Genomic DNA, 24,299 nt, shown 5'->3' on the forward strand with positions numbered 1-24,299 from the left:
ACAGAATAAAATCTAAAAATTTTACGGCAGATAGGTGTACGTGAAGTTAGCGGCCTAGCGGCCTATCGGCCTAGCGGCGTGGAGTTAGCGGCCTAGCGGCGTGAAGTTAGCGGCCTAGCGGCCTGGCGGCCTAGCGACGTGAAGTTGGCGGCCTAGCGGCCTAATTATCTTTTTTTCAACTCTTTTTCAAAAAAGTCGATCAAGCACTTCAGCGACCTAGCCGCCTAGCGGCGTGAAATTAGCGGCCTGGCGGCCTAGCGGCCTAAATTGAATCCTATTTCAAAGCATGTATTCATGCATTTTTCCTCTAAAACAATGACATATTCACTGTTTTTATGCACACATTAACACATTGAAGCGATAATCAACATTATTTTTCAAAAACATCGATAAAGCAGTCAGCTAATTCAAAGCATTAAACATGCTTGTTCTTCTAAAACAATGATATATTTACTGTTTTTATGCACAAATTATCACTCTGAAGCGTTTTTATTTTTTCCCCAAAAAAGTCGATCGAGCACTTCAGCGGCCTAGCGGCGTGAAGTCAGCGGCCTAAAATGCTATCCTATTTTAAAGCATGTATACATGCATTTTCTTCTAAAACAATGATATATTAACTGTTTTTATGCACAGACTATCACTCTGAGGCGATTATTAACATTTTTTTCAAAATGTCAAACAAGTAGTCAGCTTTTCAAAGCATGTGAACATGCCTCTCCTTCCATTTTTTTATATATATTTTCTGTTTTCAGGCCGCTGAAGTGCTCGATTATCATTGTTTTAGAAAAAATGCATGTAAACATGCTTTGAAATAGGATAGCATTTTAGGCCGCCAGGCCGCTAGGCCGCTAGGCCGCTGAAGTGCTTGATTGACTTTTTTGAAAAAAAGTTGAAAAACGCTTCAGAGTGATAATTTGTGCATGAAACAGTAAATATATCATTGCTTTAAGAACAGGCATGTTTAATGCTTTGAAATAGCTGACTGCTTAATCGACGTCTTTGAAAAAAAAACCGTTGATAAGCGCTTAAAGCTTCAAAGTGTTAATTTGTGCATAAAAACAGTTAATATGTCATTGTTTTAGAAGAAAATGCATGTATACATGCTTTGAGATAGGATTCAATTTTAGGCCGCTAGGCCACTAGGCCGCCAGGGCGCTAACTTCACGCCGCTAGGCCGCTGATTTATCATTGTTTTTTTTTAAAAAAAAACCCAACGCATTAACAATTGCTTGGAAATAGAGAAAAAATTATGCCGCCAGGCCGCTAGGCCGCCAACTTCACGCCGCTAGGCCGCCAGGCCGCCAGGCCGCTAACTTCACGCCGCTAGGCCGCTAACTTCACGCCGCTAGGCCGCCAACTTCACGTACATGGCAGATAGTGTAGAATGTCTGAATGTATTGTATACGATGCTATAATGTAGTGTAAATTTTCCGAATTTAATTCTGTATAAACACCTGTTTTCTATGTATATCACTGCACTAAAACAGGAAGTAAAACAATAGTTTGCTTCCTTTTTCTAATTTTTGCCCATTTAACGCGATCAAATTACCAATATGTCTAACTCGAGACAGACTGTCCGAAAGACTGAAATTTTATTCCAAAGTATCATTTTGCATGAAATTTCAAATTTCTTCTCAAAGGATGTTCAGTGTAATTTTGTACTACCATAAAACTCCATTGCCTAAATCTGCTCCATGTACATTAACACTTTCATATTTATATACATACAAACATAAGTCACAATTCTCTAGTTGCTATTGCAATGATCAAGTATAAACATGTATGGAAAAGTCAAACTAAGAATAAAACTAAAAGGTTTTCGCAAATAACTTCATATACATTGTGTAACATATCACATTTAAAAGTAGCATTCTTAATCTGAAGCCTACCTGTTATCTTAACTCCGTGTTTACTATCCCACTATTGACAGTAGTTTATCTCCCTACTGTAATACCTGGAGTACGCAGCCCAAACATGGTTTACAACCAAAAGTAACATTATCGAGCGCGTTTTGATATTTGATCAAGGTGGAATCCAAATCTTTACTCAATGGAAACAAATGTGTAAAGGCTATTCACGGATATTGACAAATTCAACGTGTCGCCTTATTTCGACAATGGACAGCGAACAATACAATTAATAGCTTACCAAGAAGCGTAAACAAGCAATCAGTTTTAACTGCCTTTCGTTGGTTTATAGAGATTTATCAGTGAACATAAATAGCAATGTTCTAAACACAGTGCATAATTAATTACAAGTCAGCAGTTTATCCGTCATTTGCTATGGCGCTGATTTTCACTGCTGTTCAAAATAGAGCGATGCGATTTTAAGAGTATTTTTTTGTATTCTAAACCATCAAATCAAAACTGACGCAATGATTTAGAAGACCAAAAACATAAAACATATGTATCTTTGTATTGCGCGTGAAATGTCTCTATACTCCTAGCCAGTGCGCATGTGCGAATTTCTTAATAACAATTCAAGGGATCCAATGTTTAATAAAGTGGTTTATTGTATTGAACCAAAGGTTATAATTATAAATTTGAATGAACAAGACCAGATATATTTATGGTACCATTTGGAAATGCATCGCTCAGTGAGCCAAAATACATATTTATTGTACACCGGATACCTTTATAAGACCAATAATTGACTAAATGGTACTTTTGCGGTCGTTTTCGTCGGTAGCTGAAACTAACTTTCGAAACGAATAGATCAGAAACTGTCCTGTGATCCAATTGGCGCAGACATCAGGACGATACTAACTATATATAGAGTTAGCCTTTATAAATAGTTTGTCTATGCACTTAAATCAGACTTACTCAACTCTCATTCAAAACTCTTCATGTTTGTATACACCTCATGCCAAATTTCATGGTATATTAAAAGTTCATCCAATAACAGTTATCAGATTACAGTTTAAACTTCTTTCAACTTACTTTATAGTATGCCAAAGTCACAATTGATTAAACAAAAGGGATAACCTTAAAGTGCGCTGTTTTATAAATAAAAAACATGTTCTTATTTGCTAGACTTCAAATGAAAAATGTTAAAAGCTTACTTGGTGGTTTCATGCTTTTTGGTTGTAAAGTGTCCAACAATTTAAACACACATACGAATTGCACTGAAACTTAAAGTTTTATCTTTGCTGACGGCAAGATACGGTATGTTTGCTGCACATTTCTGATATCTTTAACGCCGTTTTGAGGTCATTCGAAATGTATTTAAGGCCCTTCCACAATACAAAACAGAGTACGGAATGTATATAAGGCCCTTCCACAATACCAAACTGTGTACGGAATGTATATGAGGCCCTTCCACAATACAAAACTGGGATGGAAGGCATAAATAAAACTTTTAAAATTAGCATTTTTTGTTTCGTTTTAAAGTTCAAAAGTTCAAACGTTAAATAATTGTATCTGACTTATACGGCGATAAGTGTACTGCATATATAAGTGAGCAAATAAATGCATTGATAAATAATACAGATTTATAAATAGATAAATAGAACTATTCTTCCGAAAGATAAACATTAGATTATTATCACGGCCTTTCTAAATACAGTGTATCGGCTAGTGGGATTACCCGAAATTCTCATTCACGGTCTGTATACAACCGCAAGAAGACACTTTTTCAATAGCTCAGCTGGGGGTATACTCGTATAACTATAATAAACACCACAACTTTAAATTATATCGTGACTTGACCGAGCTAGCAAATAAATTATAGCTGAAACACGCGGAACAAAACAAACGGAATGTAGCACGCGGAATAAAACAAACGGAATGAAACACGCGTAATGATAGAAGCGGAATGAAACAAGTAGAATGAAATAAGCGGAATGAAACAAGCGAAATGAAACACGCGGGATAAAACAAGCGGAATGAAACAAACAGAATGAAGAACGCGGCATAAAACAAACGGAATGAAACACGCGGAATAAAACAAACGGAATGAAACACGCGGAATAAAACAAACGGAGTGAAGCACGAGGAATAAAACAAATGGAATGAAACAAACGGAATGAAACACGCGGAATAAAACAAACGGAATGAAGCACGCGTAATGATATAAGCGAAAATAACACGCGGAATGAAATAAGCGGAATGAAATAAGCGGAATGGAAATATGCGGAATAAAACAATCGGAATGAAACAAACGGGATTAAACACGCGGATGAAATAGGCAGAATTATACAAACGGAATAAAGCATGCGGAATTAAACAAACAGAATGAAACACGTGAAATAATATGAGCAGAATGAGACACGCGAAATAATATAAGCGGAATAAAACACGCGGAATGAAATAAGCGGAATGAAACAAGCCGAATGTAATAAGCAGAATGAAACAAACGGAATGAGGCACGCGGAATTAAACAAACGGAATGAAACAAACGGAATGAAGAACGCGGCATAAAACAAACGGAATGAAACACACGGAATAAAACAAACGGAATGAAACACGCGGAATAAAACAAACGGAATGAAGCACGAGGAATAAAACAAATGGAATGAAACAAACGGAATGAAGCACGCGGAATAAAACAAACGGAATGAAGCACGCATAATGATATAAGCGAAAAAACACGCGGAATGAAATAAACGGAATGAAATAAGCGGAATGGAAATATGCGGAATAAAACAATCGGAATGAAACAAACGGAATAAAACACGCGGGATAAAATAGGCAGAATTATACAAACGGAATGAAGCATGCGAAATAATATAAGCGGAATGAGACACGCGAAATAATATAAGCGGAATAAAACACGCGGAATGAACTAAGCGGAATGAAACAAGCGGAATGTAATAAGCGGAAGAAGAAAAGCGAAATGAAATACTTAAAGTTAAAAGCGAAATGAAACAAGCGGACTGAAACATGCGGAATGAAATAAGCAGAATAAAACAATCGGAATGTAGTAAGCGGAATGGGATACGCGGAATAAAACAAGCAGAATGAAACAAGCGGAATTAAAAGAATGGAATGAAACAAGCGAAATGAAACAAGCGAAATGAAAAAGCTTAATAAAGCAAGCGAACGAATAACGCGAAATGCGTGGAAAAAAGCGGAATGAAATACGCGGAATAAAACAAGCGGAATGGAATGAACGAAATGAAACAAGCGGAATAAAACATGCATGTTGCCTCTATGCTACAGTACATACATCTTGCCTCTATGTTATCATACACACATGTTACCTCTTTGCTACCGTACACACATGTCGTCTCTATGCTACCGTACACACATGTTGCCTCTATGCTACCATACACACATGTTAACTCTATGCTACAGTACACACATGTCGTCTATATGCTTCCGTACACAGATGTCATCTCTATGCTACCGTACACACATGTCACCTCTATGCTACCGTACACACATGTCATCTCTATGCTATGGTACACACATGTCAACTCTATGCTACCGTACACGAATGTCAACTCTATGTTACCGTACACAAATGTCTTCTCTATGCTACCGTACACACATGTCACCTCTATGTTATCATACACACATGTCACCTCTATGCTACCGTACACACATGTCACCTTTATATTACCGTACACACATGTTATCTCTATGCTACCGTACACATATGTCACCTCTATGCTACCGTACACACATGTCACCTCTATGCTACCGTACACACATGTCACCTATATGCTACCGTACACACATGTTATCTCTATGCTACCGTACACACATGTCACTTCTATGCTACCGTACACACATGTCACCTCTATGCTACCGTACACACATGTCATCTCTATGCTACCGTACAAACATGTCACATCTATGATACCGTACACACATTTCACCTCTATGCTACCGTACACACATGTCATTTTATATGCTACCGTACAAACATGTCACATCTATGATACCGTACACACATTTCACCTCTATGCTACCATACACACATGTCGTATTTATGCAACCACACACAAATGTCGCCTTTAAGCTACCGTACACACATGTCATCTCTATGCTACCGTACACACACGTTATCTCTATGCTACCGTACACACATGTCATCTCTATGCTACCGTACACACATGTCACCTCTATGCTACCGTACACACATGTCACCTCTATGCTACCGTACACACATGTCACCTCTATGCTACCGTACACACATGTCATCTCTATGCTACCGTACACACATGTCACCTCTATGCTACCGTACACACATGTCATCTCTATGCTACCGTACAAACATGTCACATCTATGATACCGTACACACATTTCACCTCTATGCTACCATACACACATGTCGTATCTATGCTACCATACACAAATGTCGCCTTTAAGCTACCGTACACACATGTCATCTCTATGCTACCGTACACACACGTTATCTCTATGCTACCGTTCACACATATCACCTCTATGCTACCATACACACATGTCACCTCTATGCTACCGTACACACATGTCACCTCTATGCTACCGTACACACATGTCACCTCTATGCTACCGTAGTAACATGTTCACATATTTATATCCGGCGGTTCACATACTCAGAAAGCATAATGTTTAAGTCCGCAGTTAATTTTAGCAGTTAAACTTAATGACATTACTCTTGGGAATCTTAATTGTGTTTGCAATAATACACTTCACTGGCAATCGATTTAAACTTAGATATACAAATACAAAATAAAACACTACATTTAACTAATGATATAATAAATACGGACTATTTCTACTGATTTACCGGCATACATCCGAGGTTGTTTTCGATGAAAATGGCCGAGGGGTTCCGAATGAATTCGGGCATTAGCAGTCCTCATTCCTACTTCCTCTTGATCTAATCCACTCATCTATTTCTTTTCTAATACCTTCGCTCTTGATTAATACTAGAATGTTATTGAAAATATTTGTTTCTGCCTCAAATGATAACTTTTGTTACAGCCACTGACAATTGTTCTTTTTACCAGTGACGCAATTATTACAACCCTCCAACTAAACTGCCCTGTATTTATATTCGGTAAAATATTGTATACACTTTTGACTTCTGTCGAACACCGCTCGAACTCCTAGGGACCGCCGAAATAACACCGAGCCTCGGGTCAATCGAGCTAAGCGGGAATGCTTATCACTTCAGTCTAACGAAATCGGTCCTTTACATCCAGTTCGAGCCAATGAGAAAATCGAGCCAAGCGAGTTCGAGTCAACGGGGTTCAACTGCACACAAAATGACAGATAAGGCGATAAACATCGGGAAAAGGGACAGACACATTTTCATATTCATATTTTATTACTATACTTCTATCATAATTAACTTACTGAATAAAGCAGATCATATGTTCACTAATCAAAGTTCTTACTCCAAAACTCATTAGCAATTGCCATAAACCACAGGCTCGATTTTCTCGAAGCTTATTTAGCTTAACAGGCTTAAGTGATGTAAGTAGCTTAATCAACAATACATAGTTAAATTGGATTCTGATAAATAAAAATGCTTAATCTTGATTATTGATGATTTGAACAAAATAAATCCCCAGTGAACATACTGCGTAATGACCTATGTGTTCTTTGGAACAGAGCAAAAATAATTAACTCAATGAGTGATCATTTTATGTTTTACGGGTTAGGGTGAGCCCTTTCCCTATGAATATACAGAACAGAACAGAACAGAATGTTTATTATCTTATGCATATACAGCATATCGATGATTAAATAGAAAGTTTAGGCATAACGTCAAGAAATGTACAAATAAATATACATATATTCACGATAATGAAAACATTCAAGTCATTGCATGATAGTAAACATACATAAAATAAGCTGAGAGCGATATGTTAACAAATACAAATACAATTGACTGTGATTTGCGTTATTAAGTTATACTATTTATCAAATGAAGACGTTTAATAAAACATTTACACAAGAAATTAGATAAACTGTTTAGAATCGTCTTATTTTTAGTTGACAGTAACTCCACAAATTTAAACCTGCTTGGTCGAATCCTATATCTTGGGGGAATAAACCTTAGTCTAAGCTCATTGTAAGCTTTACACTCGATAACGAAATGGTATTCATCCGCGATCACACCTTTGTCACACAAAGTACAGAGTCTATTTCTTCTTTCAATTCCTCTATGGCGCCCATGTTCAATTTCTAAACAGTGGGATGATAGTCTTATTTTTGCTAATGCATGTCTTTGCTTCTTGTTTTCTATAACTGATAAATGTGGAGAGAACTCAAATACAAGTTTAACTTCCTATATAATGCGAAAATTGGTGAGTTATTTACAGCCAATCTCCAAGAAGTAATGTATTGACCCAACAGTATTTGCTTTAACAAAACCATAAATACGTTTACATTCACAGATTTCGGATAATACCAAACATCATTAAAGCCGTTATAACACAGTAAATGTTTCACTTTAAAAACCCAATTTTCAACGCCATGTTCACACTGCCTACGGGCTTCATTATACAAAAAGCTAAGAATGCAATTCCCATTATAATTTGTAACAAGCTTAAACCAGTACTTAATAATTTTGCATTGCCTAGTAATGATTAGCGGGTAGCGTCCGGTCCCTCCATATACCGCTACGTTCACTTTTGACATCTTGACACCAAGAACTCGTTTGAGGAACTTCCTGTGCACCTTTTCCGCCTTTTCGGCTGCTGAGAACCCCCATACTTCGCCACAGTAGCACAAAATTGATGTCACATATGAATCAAACAGATTTATCATAATGTTTAACGGCGCTTCAATCCCCTTTGTTATGTCAAACAACGAGTGCAAAGATTTTTCCGCTTTAGTCGCTAAGGCATCTATCCCTTTTTTAAAAGACCCGTTCTAACAGAACATGAACCCAAGATAAATAAATTCGTCCACCACGTCGACCGCTGTGCCATTATAGGTCCAAATGAAATTGTTCAAAGCTGCTCGCCCCCTCTTTTTGAAAAAAAAAACTATTTTCGTTTTCTCTACATTTACATGTAGTTTCCACCTGTCGCAATAACGTGATAACGTGTTGAGGTGGTCTTGGAGCCCTTCCGGTGTTTCACTCAACAATAAACAGTCGTCGGCGTACCATATTAGGAAAATGTTTATTTCGTCTACTGATAATCCAGAACACGTTATCTTGAAGTGAGTGTTCCAAGTCATTTAGGAAAAAATAAAACATTATGCAGGAAGTTATCTCCCCTTGAAATAAGTCTATGTTATTTGCGAAGAGTTCGGAGACATTTTCACAGTATTTAACACATAATTTAACGTCATTATACATATCCCGCAATATTGCAAACATCTTGCCGTCGACTCCTGCTTAATTAACTTGTACCACAAAGATACTCTAGAGACAAAATCGTATGCTTTTCGAAAGTCCACAAACGCAGCATATAACGGTTTCTTGTCAGTAAGACACCTTTCTATTAAGGCATGTAAAACAAAAACAGCATCAGATGTTCCGTGCTTTTGCTTAAATCCAAACTGGGCATCTGAAAGTTTATCATTTGCATTGGCCCATTTTTTTTAAACGCTCGTTTATAACAGTAGTGAATAACATCGCAAGGCAACTTATCAGAGTTATCCCCCTGTAATTGTTGGGATCGCCAGCAGGTTGTTTCTTTAATAGTGGAATAATAACTCCGATTGACCAATTTTTGGGGTACACACCGGTGTCAAAAATCTGGTTAAAGAGTTCTGCGAATGGATGCACCATAATTTCTATTGTCTCTAAAAATACTCGTTTATCAAATTTGCTTTGTTGCGTTTTAATTCACTACACGCTTTCCGGACTTCTTCGAGTGTAATTCGATAGTCGAGTTCTACATATGATGGTTGGTCGATTCGTTCCCTTTCGTTAAATCCACCCACAAATTCAGCTACATCCGGTTCATCGTTCGACATTCCCTGGGAGAGTTATTCAAAGTGTTTAAAGATGTTCTCACTTTTTAATGTTTCCGTATCTGTTTTAGCATTGCGCGGGCCTTTTAATATTTTCCAGAACTCGCGTGGTTTTTTGTAACGCATTTCATTCATCGACCTAGCTCTATTCCTGTTAAATAGCCGTTGAACCTTTCTGACATGGAATTTGTAGTCACGTTTGTGTTGTAGGAATTGACGCTTACACTCTACATTTCTGTGACATAGAAAAGTCTGTAATGACTGCTTATACAACGATTGTTTTCTTCGGCATTCTGCGTCAAACCATGTTTTGTGTTGCTTTTCATAGTCAGTTAAGCTGTGCGCAGTGTATGTAACGTTACGTTGAAAGTACCCGTTCGCTTTTGATGTGATTATTTCACTCAGACCGTTTACTTTTTCATCAATACTCTTGTTATCGTCATTAATTAAGGCATTTACTTTGTTTAACTCACTTGTAATATCGCCACGGAAACGACCTCTGTACTCTTCATCCCACTTATAAATAACTTTCGTTTTTCACTGTCGATCTGCATTATGCGATCTAACTTTAATAATAAATGTCAGTGGCGCATGATTTGAGAGTTCATTAAATTCATTGACTTTAAAGTCTGATATGAATTCAAAGTTACTGTATTTTGTCAAAAGCAGGTCTATTTCGTTTTCACCGTTATGCGTTATGCACGTGATTTCCCCGTTATCACCCTGGGTCCCTGATCTTCCATTTTGACCGCTTTACATAACTGTATTAATTGTTCACCGTAACGGTTACTCCCTTGATGTGCTGATGCCCGCCGCGGGGGCTTTTCATTTAGCTGTTCACTGAATTCTAAGCCGTTAAATTCCTCATTTTCAATGAAATCAATCTTTCGCCCAACCCTACTGTTCATGTCACCAAACATCACCGTACGTCCCTGTCTACAGAACTGTGCAATTACTTGCTCTAGCGTCACAAATATATCCCGATCATAGAATGCGTGCATAGGAGAACTTTAGGTGCAATATATGTGAATACCAAATACCAATTTTCATTGTTACCAAAAATACTTTGTCCATTTTCAACCATACTATACCGTCAAATTCATTTTTTTACTAATTTGATGCCTTTGCGGATACTATCTCTGATGTATATTATTAATATAGGTTAATACGAATAATCGTCCTATGTTGAAATGTAGAATGCGTCACCAGTTTATTTTACATGGCTGCAATCCTTATGACATGACAATAGGGTGATTAATACTGCGTTTTGATCCGGGAGGTTGTATTCGACTCGAGTGGATTTTGCACATTCGTATTTCAAATATCAATTTGATGTTTTTACTGTTGTTATTTCACTGATAAAACTCCATACTTCATCGAAAAGCATGAAAGAAATGCCAATATTGATATTGTACTTAGATATTAAGGACGAATTTTCTTTTGAAAATAAATAATGCATATCAAAGACGATAATTTGATAAAACTTATGACCAGTTGAAAAGTGTCTGCATATAAATAGCAATTGCAAATTTTACTTTAACCATTACATATTTTACAACGATTGTGAAGGAAGCTATGATAGCTTATACTAAGTCACTCTCGTTGGCACGATGTTGCGCGAGTGTGTGGTCTTGTGTTGTGGAGAAAACCAGAGTACCCGGAGAAAACCCACTAGGCCGGCTTGGTGACCAAAAAACAAACTCACATGCCGGGAATCAAACCTGGGTCGCCTTGGTGAGAAGCGAGTGTGCTAACCACTGCGCAAACCGGACAAATATGAAAAAGATTAGCATCAGTGTGTGTGTGTGCTGTAAAGTTAACAATGGAATGGACAAAGATTTACTATCTATTAGTAACGCTTCCAGACCTTCTATAAAAATGTTAAAGTATTTTATAATACCCCCCTCAACAAAAATATATTTAAAGCTGCACTCTCACAGATTGAACGTTTTGATAACTTTTTTATTTTTTGTCTTTGAACGAGCCATTTTTTTTGCGAAAATTCATTGAAACCAGTTATTTAAGACTGCTGACAAAAAATTAGATCGCATATTTTATATTTTAGTTAAAAAAATAATGTTTTATGCATTTTTCTTAAACCGAGAGTGCAGCTTTAATGTAGCTAGATATTTTAACGTTGCTATGAAACTAAATAACTTCACCCTGGAAGTTTAGCTGTTTCTTAAATACTAAGTATACAGTATTCACTATTATAACATGACACTTTACTATTTTAGTTATCTCGTTATGTTTATATCTAGCAAAATATATTTTCTTTGCTAACCAGATAAGAGAAACTGATATGAATTTATTTAGATATCACATTATTCGTATTGAAAATTGCACAAGACAATTGTTATAATCATACAAATGTTCTATACATTTATTTACACATACTTACCATAATGGGATGTTATAGCATTGCAACTGTATCAGCTCCAGAAAATGTGTTTGTGTACTTTTTCTCCATTCATTGATTTACTTGTTTACATGCTATGAAAATTGTATAATATTTTACGCAATAAACATATCGTATCGTATATAATGTACATGACATTGTTTAAAATGGCCATAGGCATTTATCTGCCGCTTTTGCCAATGACCTGAACTTAATTAATACTTAACAAACAAAACAATTTCGCCCGAGGTCCATATCGCTTCATCAAGTCGATAAACACCTTATCAAACTTTATTAGCAACCTTTGTTAATTGTTTATTTCATAATTTTGAAGAGAAAATATGGCGGAGGCTATTAAATACTTTCTTTCTCTCATGGTGGTTGGAATGTTTGTGTCCGTGTTCTTACCAGGTTGTGTATTCCTACAATTCTATCTTATCGTGATAAATCTAAATAAAAAATTCGCAAACGCGTCATGCAGTTTTAAAAATTATGTCTAAGCGTTTCAGCGTTGCGCCTTCGTCAGTAGAAACAAATACAAACACGCATAGAAAGAAAGTGACATGAACGTCGTTTACTGGCAGCTACTCGCTTAGCGGCATAAAAGACGTTGATATGAATAGAACTATGATATCTACACGTATATATCAACGATGGGCCATTTCAAGGCGGGGTATCAACTTGAGCAAGTGGTTGGTTTCAGTGCAAGATGGCGTCACCAAAACGCTCGACTCGAGCCGAAAATCAAGGTAATACATATAATTATAATAGTTTCTTGAATTTTAAACATAGCCTATCATATGCCCTCTTACCTAGTGTGTATAAGCATATCCTTGTTTCCCTTGAAACTTAAACCGTTTTCGAGAACACTTCTGCAATGTGTACAACATGTACGAATTCCGACTGGTAGGTTACAGGCCGATTTATCATTTTGGTTCGGATTTAGCGGAAAATTAGGTAATAGTTCGAGAAAACCACATACAAAACTTAAATTTTGTTTGAATATAAGAGGTTTATGCATTTGTTGACGAATATTTGAATAATTTTAAAATATATGTGAACGAAAAGAAAATGATAGGTTGCAGCTCCGATTTTTAAAGAGATAGGTTGTAGTTCAATATATAGGTTGCCGTCTGGACTGCAAATTCTTTGACTTAATTTTAGTGTTCAAGCCAAATATATACGTTCACATAAATTTAAACGGATATTTTACTATGCCATTATCACTTTTATATAGTTAAAACAACATTTAAAATCATAAAATCATATCAAATCAAATAGAGACTGCTGTTTTTATACTTTTGATTTTTCTGCTTACAAATTTATAAGGTTACCACCAATAATGATTTGTATTCTGATATAAGTTGATAGCATGTTAAAACGTTTATAGTTTAGTCAAATGGCAAGACAGACACACAAACAAATATAAAATCGAAAAAATAACAAACACAATAGCAAATCGCTGATAGTCTTCAGTATGGAAAAATTAGCATAACATGTATTGCCCAAAATAAGTTTACATTTGTTTTTGTTTTTTATCAACAATATTGTTCTTGTAATTGTCTGTTGAAATCAGTTACATCTAACTTCTACATCAAATGATTTCAACGGTTAAACAACGAACTGTTAAAGAATCAAAAGTGCCATGCAATTCCAGAGTATATCATACTATTATGAGAGACCAATCTAAGCCTTGCATGTTTTTCGGTGGCGCGCTAGTCCGTAGGAGTACCGGTAGACACGTCCACATTGGCATGTGTGTCTGTTAGATATGTTATGCTTGCCGCGATGATCAGCTAAGTTCTCTTTCTTACACCTGAAATGATGATATTGAAACTAATCATGAATGATTAATTAGGATACGCATAAAGAGGTTGGCCGAAAGTAACCGAAAATTGTGAACGTATTACTACTGTTGAGGTTTCAGTAAATTTTGGCTTAAAAAGTTGGAGCTATTGTGTTAAAAAATGTTGAAACTTTGACCTTTTCAAGAGCATAATCCAATTATGCAATGGCCCAGTTACACAGAAGGTCGGTCCCCAATCGGTCATTTTACTCGCTGTTTTGATCGGTTGTCATGCGTGATTTTAGTTCTGGTTTTCTGTGTAACTGGCTATCGGCGATGGACAACTGTTCAATCGATTAAAAAAACATTTCATGTGTTGCTGGTAGGTGGCCAAAAGTTACTCAAACGGGGTTGGATCGGTGATAAGGATGTTTTCATCGATAAAAATGCTAAAATACTATCGGTTTTTATCGTTTGTAAATCGGAGCTAATCGGAGCTAAATCGGGCGTACCGCTGAATAATCGGTGTTTGATAGCTAGTCATCAGTGGTTAAACACTTTCCATCTGATATAGCCGGTGATTCACATGTGGTCATCTTTGTCCGATCGGCGATATCGGTAATTAATAGCTTGCATATCTCTTGATATAGGTTGCTGTCGGTTCTTTTATTAAAACAACATGTTTAAGTGATGAGAACCGATGATTTATTTGCAGTTGAGTACTTGACCGAATAACATCATGGAGAATGGCAGAGCCATCCAGCAATTCGGTGTCATATTGCAGCAGCAGGCAATTCTCAATGTCAGATATGCTATTCAACTCGTTCAGCAGCCCATAGCTGTTCATAGACGCCGCCGAAGAAGACAAAGGAGATGGTGGACCAGGCCCTGGTTAACCCAGGAGAGAAGGCTTCAATTTGGACAGTATAGCACCATTATTGCAGAGTTGCGGGAAGGGGACACCAACTCCTTCAAGAACTATATGAGGATGACACCGGAAATGTTCGACGAGCTTCTGCAACGCCTCGCGCCCAGACTTCAGAAGTCGGACACCCACTGGAGAAAAGCCCTAGATCCCGGATTGAAGCTGGCGGTAACACTACGGCACCTAGCAGCAGGGGATTCCTACCCTTCCCTCTCTTATGATTTTAGGGTGGCTAGTTCAACAATTTCCCTCTTTATCCCAGAAGTCTGCGAGGCCATAGTACAATCATATAGCGAAGATGTCATCCCTATCCCCAATACACCTGAAGAATGGAGGCCAATAGCTGAAGAGTTTGAAAGGAGGTGGAATGTCCCTCATGCATGTGGAGCTCTTGATGGCAAACACATTGCTCTGAGGAAGCCCCGCAGATCCGGCTCTGAATACTACAACTATAAAGGATTTTTCTCAATTGTGCTCATGGCTCTTGTTGATGCCAACTACAGGTTTCTGTGGATAGACGTCGGAGGTCATGGGCACATGTCAGATGCCCAGATATATAACAATTCAGAGCTCAGTGAGATGCTAGAAGATGGAACCATTGGCTTACCACCTCCAGAACCTCTTCCAAATGATGACCGTGATATGCCTTACTTCATTCTTGGTGACGATGCTTTTGGGTTAAGGACCTATTTGATGAAGCCCTTTGGAAGACGCGGCCTGGAAAGGGAGAAGCTCATAACCAATTACCGGCTATCTAGAGGAAGAAGAGTGGTCGAAAATGCATTTGGCATCCTGGCGGCCAGATTCAGAGTGCTTCTCACAACTATGCAGCAAACACCGGAAATTGCTGCAACCATAGTTGAATCGTGTGTGTGCTTGCACAATCTAATGAGGATTAGGTATCCCGGCCTACAACAAGCTCAACTGGACCAAGAGGATGACCAGCATAACCTTGTTCCTGGAGCCTGGAGAACGAATGAGATGCTGACTGCAATCCAGCAAGTAAGGGGCCATAATCGTGACGCAACCGACGCCAAACAGCAGAGGGAGTACTTATCCAAGTACTTTAATAGTGCAGCCGGGTCTGTGCCTTGGCAAGACAGAATGATAAACTAGCCACAATATAGTTTATAGTGAGATGACAGGACAGAAACAATATTCATACCTGAAATGACATTTGATTGTAGAGATCTTTTATCATATTGTACTGTTTTGTTTGTAAGTTAACAGCTGAAACTGTTTTGTTTGCAAGTTAACAGCTGAAACTGTTTTGTGCTACTTGATTTTAATAATAAAAACACAATTTGCCATTTACGTTGTTCATAGATTGTTATATCATTTAACCTGAGCTACACTTATTTAATTAAGGAATGAAGATAAAAACTTTACGTTTTCATAGAGGTATGAAAAAAACAAACTGATCACATACTATGAAACCGCAAAGCGGCTTCTTAGAATATGTGATTAGGGTGTTTTTCATACCTCGATGAAAACTTAAAAAAAATCCCTCCATTTTTTATAATTTAGCATTAATTATAGTGAATAATAAAACAATATGGTATGTTACAACGTTATTTGCAAGTCACGTTTTTCCAGCAGAACAACGTTGACGTCATCGCGCGTGCATTAATTTTGTTATGAGGTTATAAAAAAACATTCTCGATCAACACAGACAACCAATAGTGGTGAATACAAATACCTAAATTTTACAATTGTGTTATTAATTTGTGATTAATTGGGGAACTATTATAAAAACCAGGGGCCAAATAAACAGATAAAAATATACTCTCTGTACCTCAGTTTAATTGAAACAAATATATTGTTACGTGAAAAGCAAATTAAACAGTTTTCCATAAATGCAGTTACACCACCAATTACACAAACAGTCGTTCAAACATAAAAAGTACAACAAACAAAACTGCACTTCTTGTGGACTTCCTGTCCTCATGTTGTCATTCGTCTAAAGGTCTTCCGAGCCCTCCTCAGGCTGTGAGGAGACAGGGATACCAGCTGTCACCATGCTAGCTGTGAAAATGTCCTCAGGCAAGGTTTGTCGGGGAGCTGACTGTTCCTGTGACTGTGATTGTCCCTGGAGGTAACCTGGGTGTGTTTGGCGAATATAATCGCACCCCATAGAACCCCACACGCTGGCTTGAGGTGGGTTGCTGGTCCACTGTGAGGGATCAGGCTGCCACTGTGGTTGCTGGTATGACATGGGTCTGCCTGTAACTGGAGCTTGAGGTTGGGGCGGAGCTTGAGTGTCACTGCGTGCATGGGCATTTCGCTGGACATCTTGCAGAACAGTCCAAATGCGGTTTGATGCCTCCATATACAGGTCCTCAGGCAGCTGTCTAAGAATGTTCGCACTCATGTCGGCAAAGTTTTGCCTCTGACGCTCCTGGGCGGTACTCTCTGGTCGGAGGTACCTTGCCAAATTGTCTCCTACCACCATTAGCTGCTGACTACAACGGACAAGAGCCTGGATACCCTCATCAGGCGCTGTATCGACTACCTTGGCTCTCTTGGGGTCACGCACAAGTGGAGGTCGCGTGCATGTGGCAGGGTCTGAAGACGCAGAGATAGGAGGAGTACTATTTGGTCGCTCTAACGAAGCATCAGCTGCAGAGACGTCCTCTTCGGCTTCTTGTGTGGGGACAACTCGGTTAGTCTGGCCCTCGTCATCAAGGTCAGGAAGTTGGACGTGAAGTCTGGCTGCTCTTTTCTGCTTAATCTGTAAAACATTAAAGACAATACTTTTTAGTGTTATGTACATTTAAAAACAGGGGACCGGTGTGGCGCCCAGTGGTATGGTATCCGACTCTCAATCCCTTGGTCTCTCACCCATGTGGGTTTGAGCCTCGCAAGGGGTGAACATCTTTATGTGAGAAAGCCTTCCGGCTGACTTGCGGTAGGTCAGTGTTTTCACCAAGTTGTTTGTCTGTGCAACTCAGACGAGATTCTGGAGTCTTCCTCCACTTGTTATTAGCCGAGCGTCGCGCAATGACTGAAATACTGTCGAAGTTACGTAAAACCCAACACAAACAAAACAAAAGAGCAAACGTTTAAAAACAATGTTGGAAACTGAAAACAAATGTGAAATAAAACAAAATGTACACGTTAAAATAATGTTTATATTTTATATTTAATAACTTTTACTGAAAACAAATTGTTTCACTTACGCTGCAAACAGTTCGGGATTTCACTGCACCTATGTGCGGAAGCAGAAACTGGAAACGTTCCCACAGTCTCCTGGCCTTGTCAGTGACTCCTTCTACTTCAAAACCACTCCCAGATGGAGTGACCTTCTTGTTCTTGATTTCACTCAGCTTGGACCTTGTGGACTGATACCACTGTTTGATATCCTTGGCATCACGGCCTATAAGTTCGCTCAGCTCCTCCCACTTCCTCTCCCTGGATTGTGTATCCCTCCATTGGTCTCTGTGTTTGTCGTACAGGAAGTCATTGGCTAACAAGAACTCACGAATCTTGTCCTGATCTTCCTCGGAGATGATACTGAAAGTACACAACAAACAAAGCATTTGAAAATAATTACATAGGATGAGAACACATGCATTTTCCGTCATATCTCAACACGGGCTCGACATAATTTTTTAAATGGAATGATTAAGCAAATCACGAGCTTAACATGAATGAAAAAATGGTAGGAGTTGACATATTTTTTTTAAATTTATTTAAAATTAATTACAATGAATCAGTTTTATATTTTTAAATTAATTAGATATTGCTGAAGTGCATGTAATGCTACTAACACTATGCGATTTCTGGGCTTCTTGGTCTTTGACTTGGGTTTGGTGTTCTGAGTGACGTCTTCCTGTGTCTCTCCACCATCCGTACTGTCATGAACATCAGAGGCATCGTCATGAACAGAATCACAGGATTCTTTGCCGACTACTGTAGAATCATTCCCACTCATCATAGGAGAGACGTTACGAGGTTCAAGGACATCCACTGAGCAGTTCTCTGGGGAATGCTGCTGCTTGGATCCGCCACTACCGCTTCCGTCTTTAGCACCAACTGTACCACTGGCACCGTGGCAACAAGCACTTCCCCTGACGATGGATCTTTTTGTGATCTGTGGGACCTCATCAGAGGCAGTCATGGGGGTCTTGCATTTGTCGGATTTCTTAAATTTCTTTTTTGCAGGCATTGTCAGAGAAGTTAAGTCCAATGTGGCGCGGATTAAACTACTGCAGAAACTGGAGCAAAACTACTGGCGACGGCCTATATAATACCGAGCAACACCCGACATCACCAATCGAACGCCGTTCTGTCTCCGACTAGCCACCGATTAGTCACTCACAAAATCTGACTGGTCACCGATCAAAAGCGTCTGGCAACCGATCAACAGCCGATGAGTACGTATAAATACCGATTGGCCATTTACAAATTAAACCCACCGATGACACGATGGCGGCAATCGATCGATCACAGATTGAATCCCTATTAACCACCGATCAAAACCGACGAAATCCCGCATTTTGATTTTCATCTTTATTCTATCGGTGGTAAGTATTAGTTGATCGGTTGCCTATCGGTGGCTCATCGGTGATATCGGTTGTAGACAGGTTGTCAATCGGTAATTTGTAAACTAATTTCACCGATCGAGAATTTTAAACATGTTTAAAAATCCCAATCGGTTATTTTTCACCGATATAACTTATCTTTTCCCAATAGCAGTTGATAGGTGGAAAACAGGTGACCAATAGGTGATATCAATGTTAAATACGTTGTCATCGGTTCACTTCTAAAAAAACCCCGATCAATCACCGATGGCTGTGTGTAACTGGGGTGTTACATAAGCTAACAAGATAGCTGTGTGTAGAATATCAGTCTTATTCCGAAAATATTAATAACACATATTTGTCTTATTGTGAATGTACCATTAACTGAGATCGGACATACTGGAATTACAACGAATAACACGGGCATGTGCCTCTTTAATAAGATGGTCATTTGCCGTCCAAAACGGGTTTAGTGTTATCAGTTAAAATAAAAACAAACATATTTGTTCATTGCTAGATGAAAAAAGCATAATTTAAAGACAGTTGTTACAATAAGTGACTCTTAACTTATGAGTGTAATACTTTGATGACGAAACTATAATAATATTCACGGGCCTGAAATGAGAATGATATAATACTGGCAATATCTACTTACCGATGACCCATTATATTTGTTTTGTCATAAAACAAGTTTCCAACAGCATCTACAAGGGGCGACGCGTACACATTGTAGTATGCGGTTTTCTCGAACTATTACCTAATTTTCCGCTAAATCCGAGCCAAAATGATAAATCGGCCTGTAACCTACCAGTCGGAATTCGTACATGTTGGACACATTGCAGAAGTGTTCACGAAAACGGTTAAAGTTTCAAGGGAAACAAGAATATGCTTATACACACTAGGTAAGAGGGCATATGATAGGCTATGTTTGAAATTCAAGAAACTATTATAATTATATATATTACCTTGATTTTCGGCTCGAGTCGAGCGTGGATTCCCCGCCGTGCGATTGCCCGGAACGTTGTTAAACTTAAAGTTAACAAAGTCAATCACGGCATCGTAATTAACTTTGATAGGTGAAATATTTAATGATTTGCTCATATATTTGCATAAAACAAGTAAAGCTTAAACGTTTGATTATAAAATACAGCAGATCACACGTGTGTTCATTAAACTCCCAGTGTAAAAACGCTTTTAAATATAACAACGATGACGTTAAAAATGTTGTTAATTTTAACAAAGTTCTGAACAATCGACCCATTGGGTAAGGACGTAAAATCAAGCGGGAGGCATCATTTTATATTTTCTACTATTATCGGTACTCATTGATATGTTTGTGGGTCTTTTTCCTTTTACTCACTTCATCATTTGTTGTTATTAAGCAAGTAATGTGAAAATAATGACACAAGCTACACAAAAGCGGCCTCTGGTGGGAGGAATACCATTATTTTGCGACAAATGTGGCCTCTGGTGGGATGAATACCATTATTTTACGATAAATGTGTCCTTTGGGGAATGAGTTACATTATTTTGCGACAATGCGGTCTCTGGTGAGATGAGTACCATTATTGTGCGACAAATGCGGCCTCTGGTGAGATGAGTACCATTGTTTTGCGACCAATGCGGACTCTGGTGGAATGAATACCATTATTTTGCGCCAAATGCGGCCTCTGGTTGGATGAATACCATTATTTGGCGACAAATGCGGCCTCTGGTGGGATGAGTACCATTATTTGGCGGCAAATGCGGCCTTTGGTGGATAAGTACCATTATTTTGTGACAAATGCGGCCTCTGGTGGGAAAAGTACCATTATTTTGTGACAACTGCGGTATTTGGGGTATAAGTACCATTATTTTGCGACAAATGCGGCCTCTGGTGGGATGAGTACCATTATTTTGTGGCAAACGCGGCCTTTGGGGGATAAGTACCATTATTTTGCGACAAATGCGGCCTCTGGTGGGATGAATACCATTATTTTGCGACAAATGCGGCCTTTGGTGGGATGAGTATCATTATTTTGCGACAAATGCGGCCTTTGGGGGATGAGTACCATTATTTTGTGACAAATGCGGCCTCTGGTGGGATGAGTACCATTATTTTGTGACAAATGCGGCCTTTGGGAGATAAGTACCATTCTTTGCGACAAATGCGGCCTCTAATGGGATGAATAAAATTATTTTGCGACAAATGCGGTCTCTGGTGGGATAAGTACCATTATTTTGAGGCAAATGCGGCCTTTGGGGATAAGTACCATTATTTTGTGACAAATGCGGCCTCTGGTGAAATGAGTACCATTATTTTGTGACAAATGCGGCCTTTGGGGGATAAGTACCATTCTTTGCGACAAATGCGGCCTCTGGTGGGATGAATACCATCATTTTGTGGCAAATGCGGCCTTTTCGGGATATGTACCATTATTTGGCGACAAATGCGGCTTCTGGTGGGATAAGTACCATTATTTGGCGACAAATGCGGCCTCTGGTGAGATGAGTACCATTATTTTGTGACAAATGCGGCCTCTGGTGAGATGAGTACCATTATTTTGTGACAAATGCGGCCTCTGGTGGGATGAGTACCATTATTTGCGACAAATGCGGCCTCTGGTGGGATGAGTACCATTATTTTGCGACAAATGCGGCCTTGGTGGGATGAGTACCATTATTTTGCGACAAATGCGGTCTCTGGTGGGATGAGTACCATTATTTTGTGACAAATGTGGCCTCTGGTGGGATGAGTACCATTATTTTGTGACAAATGCGGCCTCTGGTGGGATGAGTACCATTATTGTGTGACAAATGCGGCTTCTAGTGGGATAAGTACCATTATTTTGTCACAAATGCGGCCTCTGGTAGGATGAGTTCCATTATTTTGTGACAAATGCGGCTTCTGGTGGGATGAGTACCATTATTTTGCGACAAATGCGGCCTTGGTGGGATGAGTACCATTATTTTGCGACAAATGCGGTCTCTGGTGGGATGAGTACCATTATTTTGTGACAAATGTGGCCTCTGGTGGGATGAGTACCATTATTTTGTGACAAATGCGGCCTCTGGTGGGATGAGTACCATTATTTTGTGACAAATGCGGCTTCTAGTGGGATAAGTACCATTATTTTGTGACAAATGCGGCCTCTGGTGGGATGAGTTCCATTATTTTGTGACAAATGCGGCTTCTGGTGGGATGAGTACCATTATTTTGCGACAAATGCGGCCTCTGGTTCGATGAGTACCATTATTTTGCGACAAATGCGGCCTCTGGTTCGATGAGTACAATTATTTTGCGACAAATGCGGCCTCTGGTTCGATGAGTACCATTTCTTGCGACAAATGCGGCCTCTGGTGAGATGAGATGAGTACCATTATTTGGCGACAAATGTTGCCTCTTAGGAGATGAGTATCATTATTTGGCGACAAATGTGACCTCTTAGTAGATGAGTACCATTATTTGGCGACAAATGTGGCCCATTATTTGGCGACAAATGTGGCCTCTTAGGAGATGAGTTCCATTGTCTTGCAACAAATGCGGCCTCTTGGGGAAAAGGTGACATTATTTTGCAAGATTGTTGGCTGATAAGTATTAACATATAGCAAATGTAAAATGAATTTGAAAAGAATATCTGTTTTGCTAACTATTGTTCACCTTAAGAATAAAGGTATAGCTATTCAGAAAAACATTTGCAAAGTTTGATTGTTTTGCGACATATTGTGCCTTATAAGCATTCAGATGTAGCTATTCCGTGACGGCCAATCATTGAAGCCATAATATTTTGTTATGCGTTGCTCCCACGTGTTTTCCGTTATAGTGCTATTAATTTTGGTTATGGATGTAATGAATGAGTACGATTTCTACAACATTATTTTCAGAGATTTTTTGCGTAAAAAAATGTTGACAACGTAAAACTCTGAATTTTCAGAAAAAGAAACACCTTCTTCGCTCGTTTGTCTTTTTTCATTGACTAAAATGTTGCCTCGTTTCAAATTTTAGAACTTTTTGGCCTAATTTGGTGCACTAGGCTCGATTTTGTGAACGTTGTTGTGTCATTGAATAGGTTGTAGTGCTCATGAATTCTAATTTAGTAGGAAACGAATTGTGAAAAAACTAAAGCAAATTCATAAAAAGAAAATTTACAATTAACTGATATATAATTAATAGGATTTTCCTCTTTTAAGTAAGACGATCTACCATACTGCTTGGCGATCTTGTTGTTACCTGCTTAAATGCTTTGCAAATTTAGGAGCACAAACCATTCTCCACCAACTGAAAGGGATAGTTATTTAAACATTGAAAGAAACCAAGGATTATGTCAGTTATATACTAAGAATGGTATTGGTGCTGAATTCACCACTTACTTGAGTGCTGCCATGTTTTCAATTACATTTATTCGTAAAGACAAATCGTTCCTTTCTACATTCGACAACCAAACTTATTTAAATTTGATTAACCTATAAACTATAACAATAGATCCAAATTGATTAAGTTGGAATTCATGTACTGTAAAACAATCTTACTGAAATTCAGATGACTTATTCTCCATTCCCAGATGTTCTACAATAACTGTTGATAGTTACGACACCATTTCGATGTGTCTTATTACTTCATATTTCCACTGATGTTATTCGGAAAAGTGATTTTGTTTGATCAGTTTGTTAACTGTTTTATTTCATTTCAATTAAAAAAGGAATCATTGGTTTGTGATGTCACATGAATGGTATATGTCATGATAAAAATAAAACTTGACAACTTGAATGTTCGAAGGATGTTTTGAACTATACTTGCAACTGGGGGGGGGGGGGGGGAGG

The 24,299-nt window shown here is 38.4% G+C and overlaps 3 protein-coding genes across 4 annotated transcripts in view; 1 reads left to right on the forward strand and 2 right to left on the reverse strand.

Annotated features, from left to right (window-relative positions):
* LOC128220757 (alpha-mannosidase 2x-like) overlaps nt 1–3,142 on the reverse strand; it is a 29,227-nt gene extending 26,085 nt beyond the window's left edge. The window contains exon 1 of one of the 2 annotated variants that reach the window (XM_052929262.1): nt 3,062–3,142. In XM_052929262.1, the coding sequence (XP_052785222.1) occupies nt 3,062–3,074 (13 nt within the window). In that variant the 5' untranslated portion in view covers nt 3,075–3,142. Of the gene's footprint in view, nt 1–1,889; nt 2,051–3,061 lie in introns of those variants that run through there. The other variant, XM_052929263.1, reaches the window with a different exon arrangement.
* Nucleotides 3,143–14,790: 11,648 nt separating this feature from the next.
* LOC128220157 (putative nuclease HARBI1) lies at nt 14,791–16,092 on the forward strand. Its single transcript, XM_052928436.1, has one exon. It carries the CDS (start codon nt 14,791–14,793, stop codon nt 16,090–16,092), a length of 1,302 nt encoding a protein of 433 aa, XP_052784396.1.
* A 452-nt stretch (nt 16,093–16,544) lies between these two features.
* On the reverse strand, nt 16,545–19,562 carry LOC128220743 (uncharacterized). The gene is made up of 3 exons (XM_052929248.1): nt 18,747–19,562; nt 18,156–18,489; nt 16,545–17,707 (listed from the first exon to the last, which is right to left on the reverse strand). The coding sequence occupies exons 1-3, from the start codon at nt 19,142–19,144 to the stop codon at nt 16,937–16,939; spliced, it is 1,503 nt and encodes a 500-aa protein (XP_052785208.1). The 5' UTR covers nt 19,145–19,562; the 3' UTR covers nt 16,545–16,936.
* Nucleotides 19,563–24,299: the final 4,737 nt, after the last annotated feature.

The sequence above is a fragment of the Mya arenaria genome, chromosome 15, assembly GCF_026914265.1.
Source record: "Mya arenaria isolate MELC-2E11 chromosome 15, ASM2691426v1".
Classification (NCBI taxonomy): Eukaryota; Metazoa; Mollusca; class Bivalvia; order Myida; family Myidae; genus Mya; species Mya arenaria.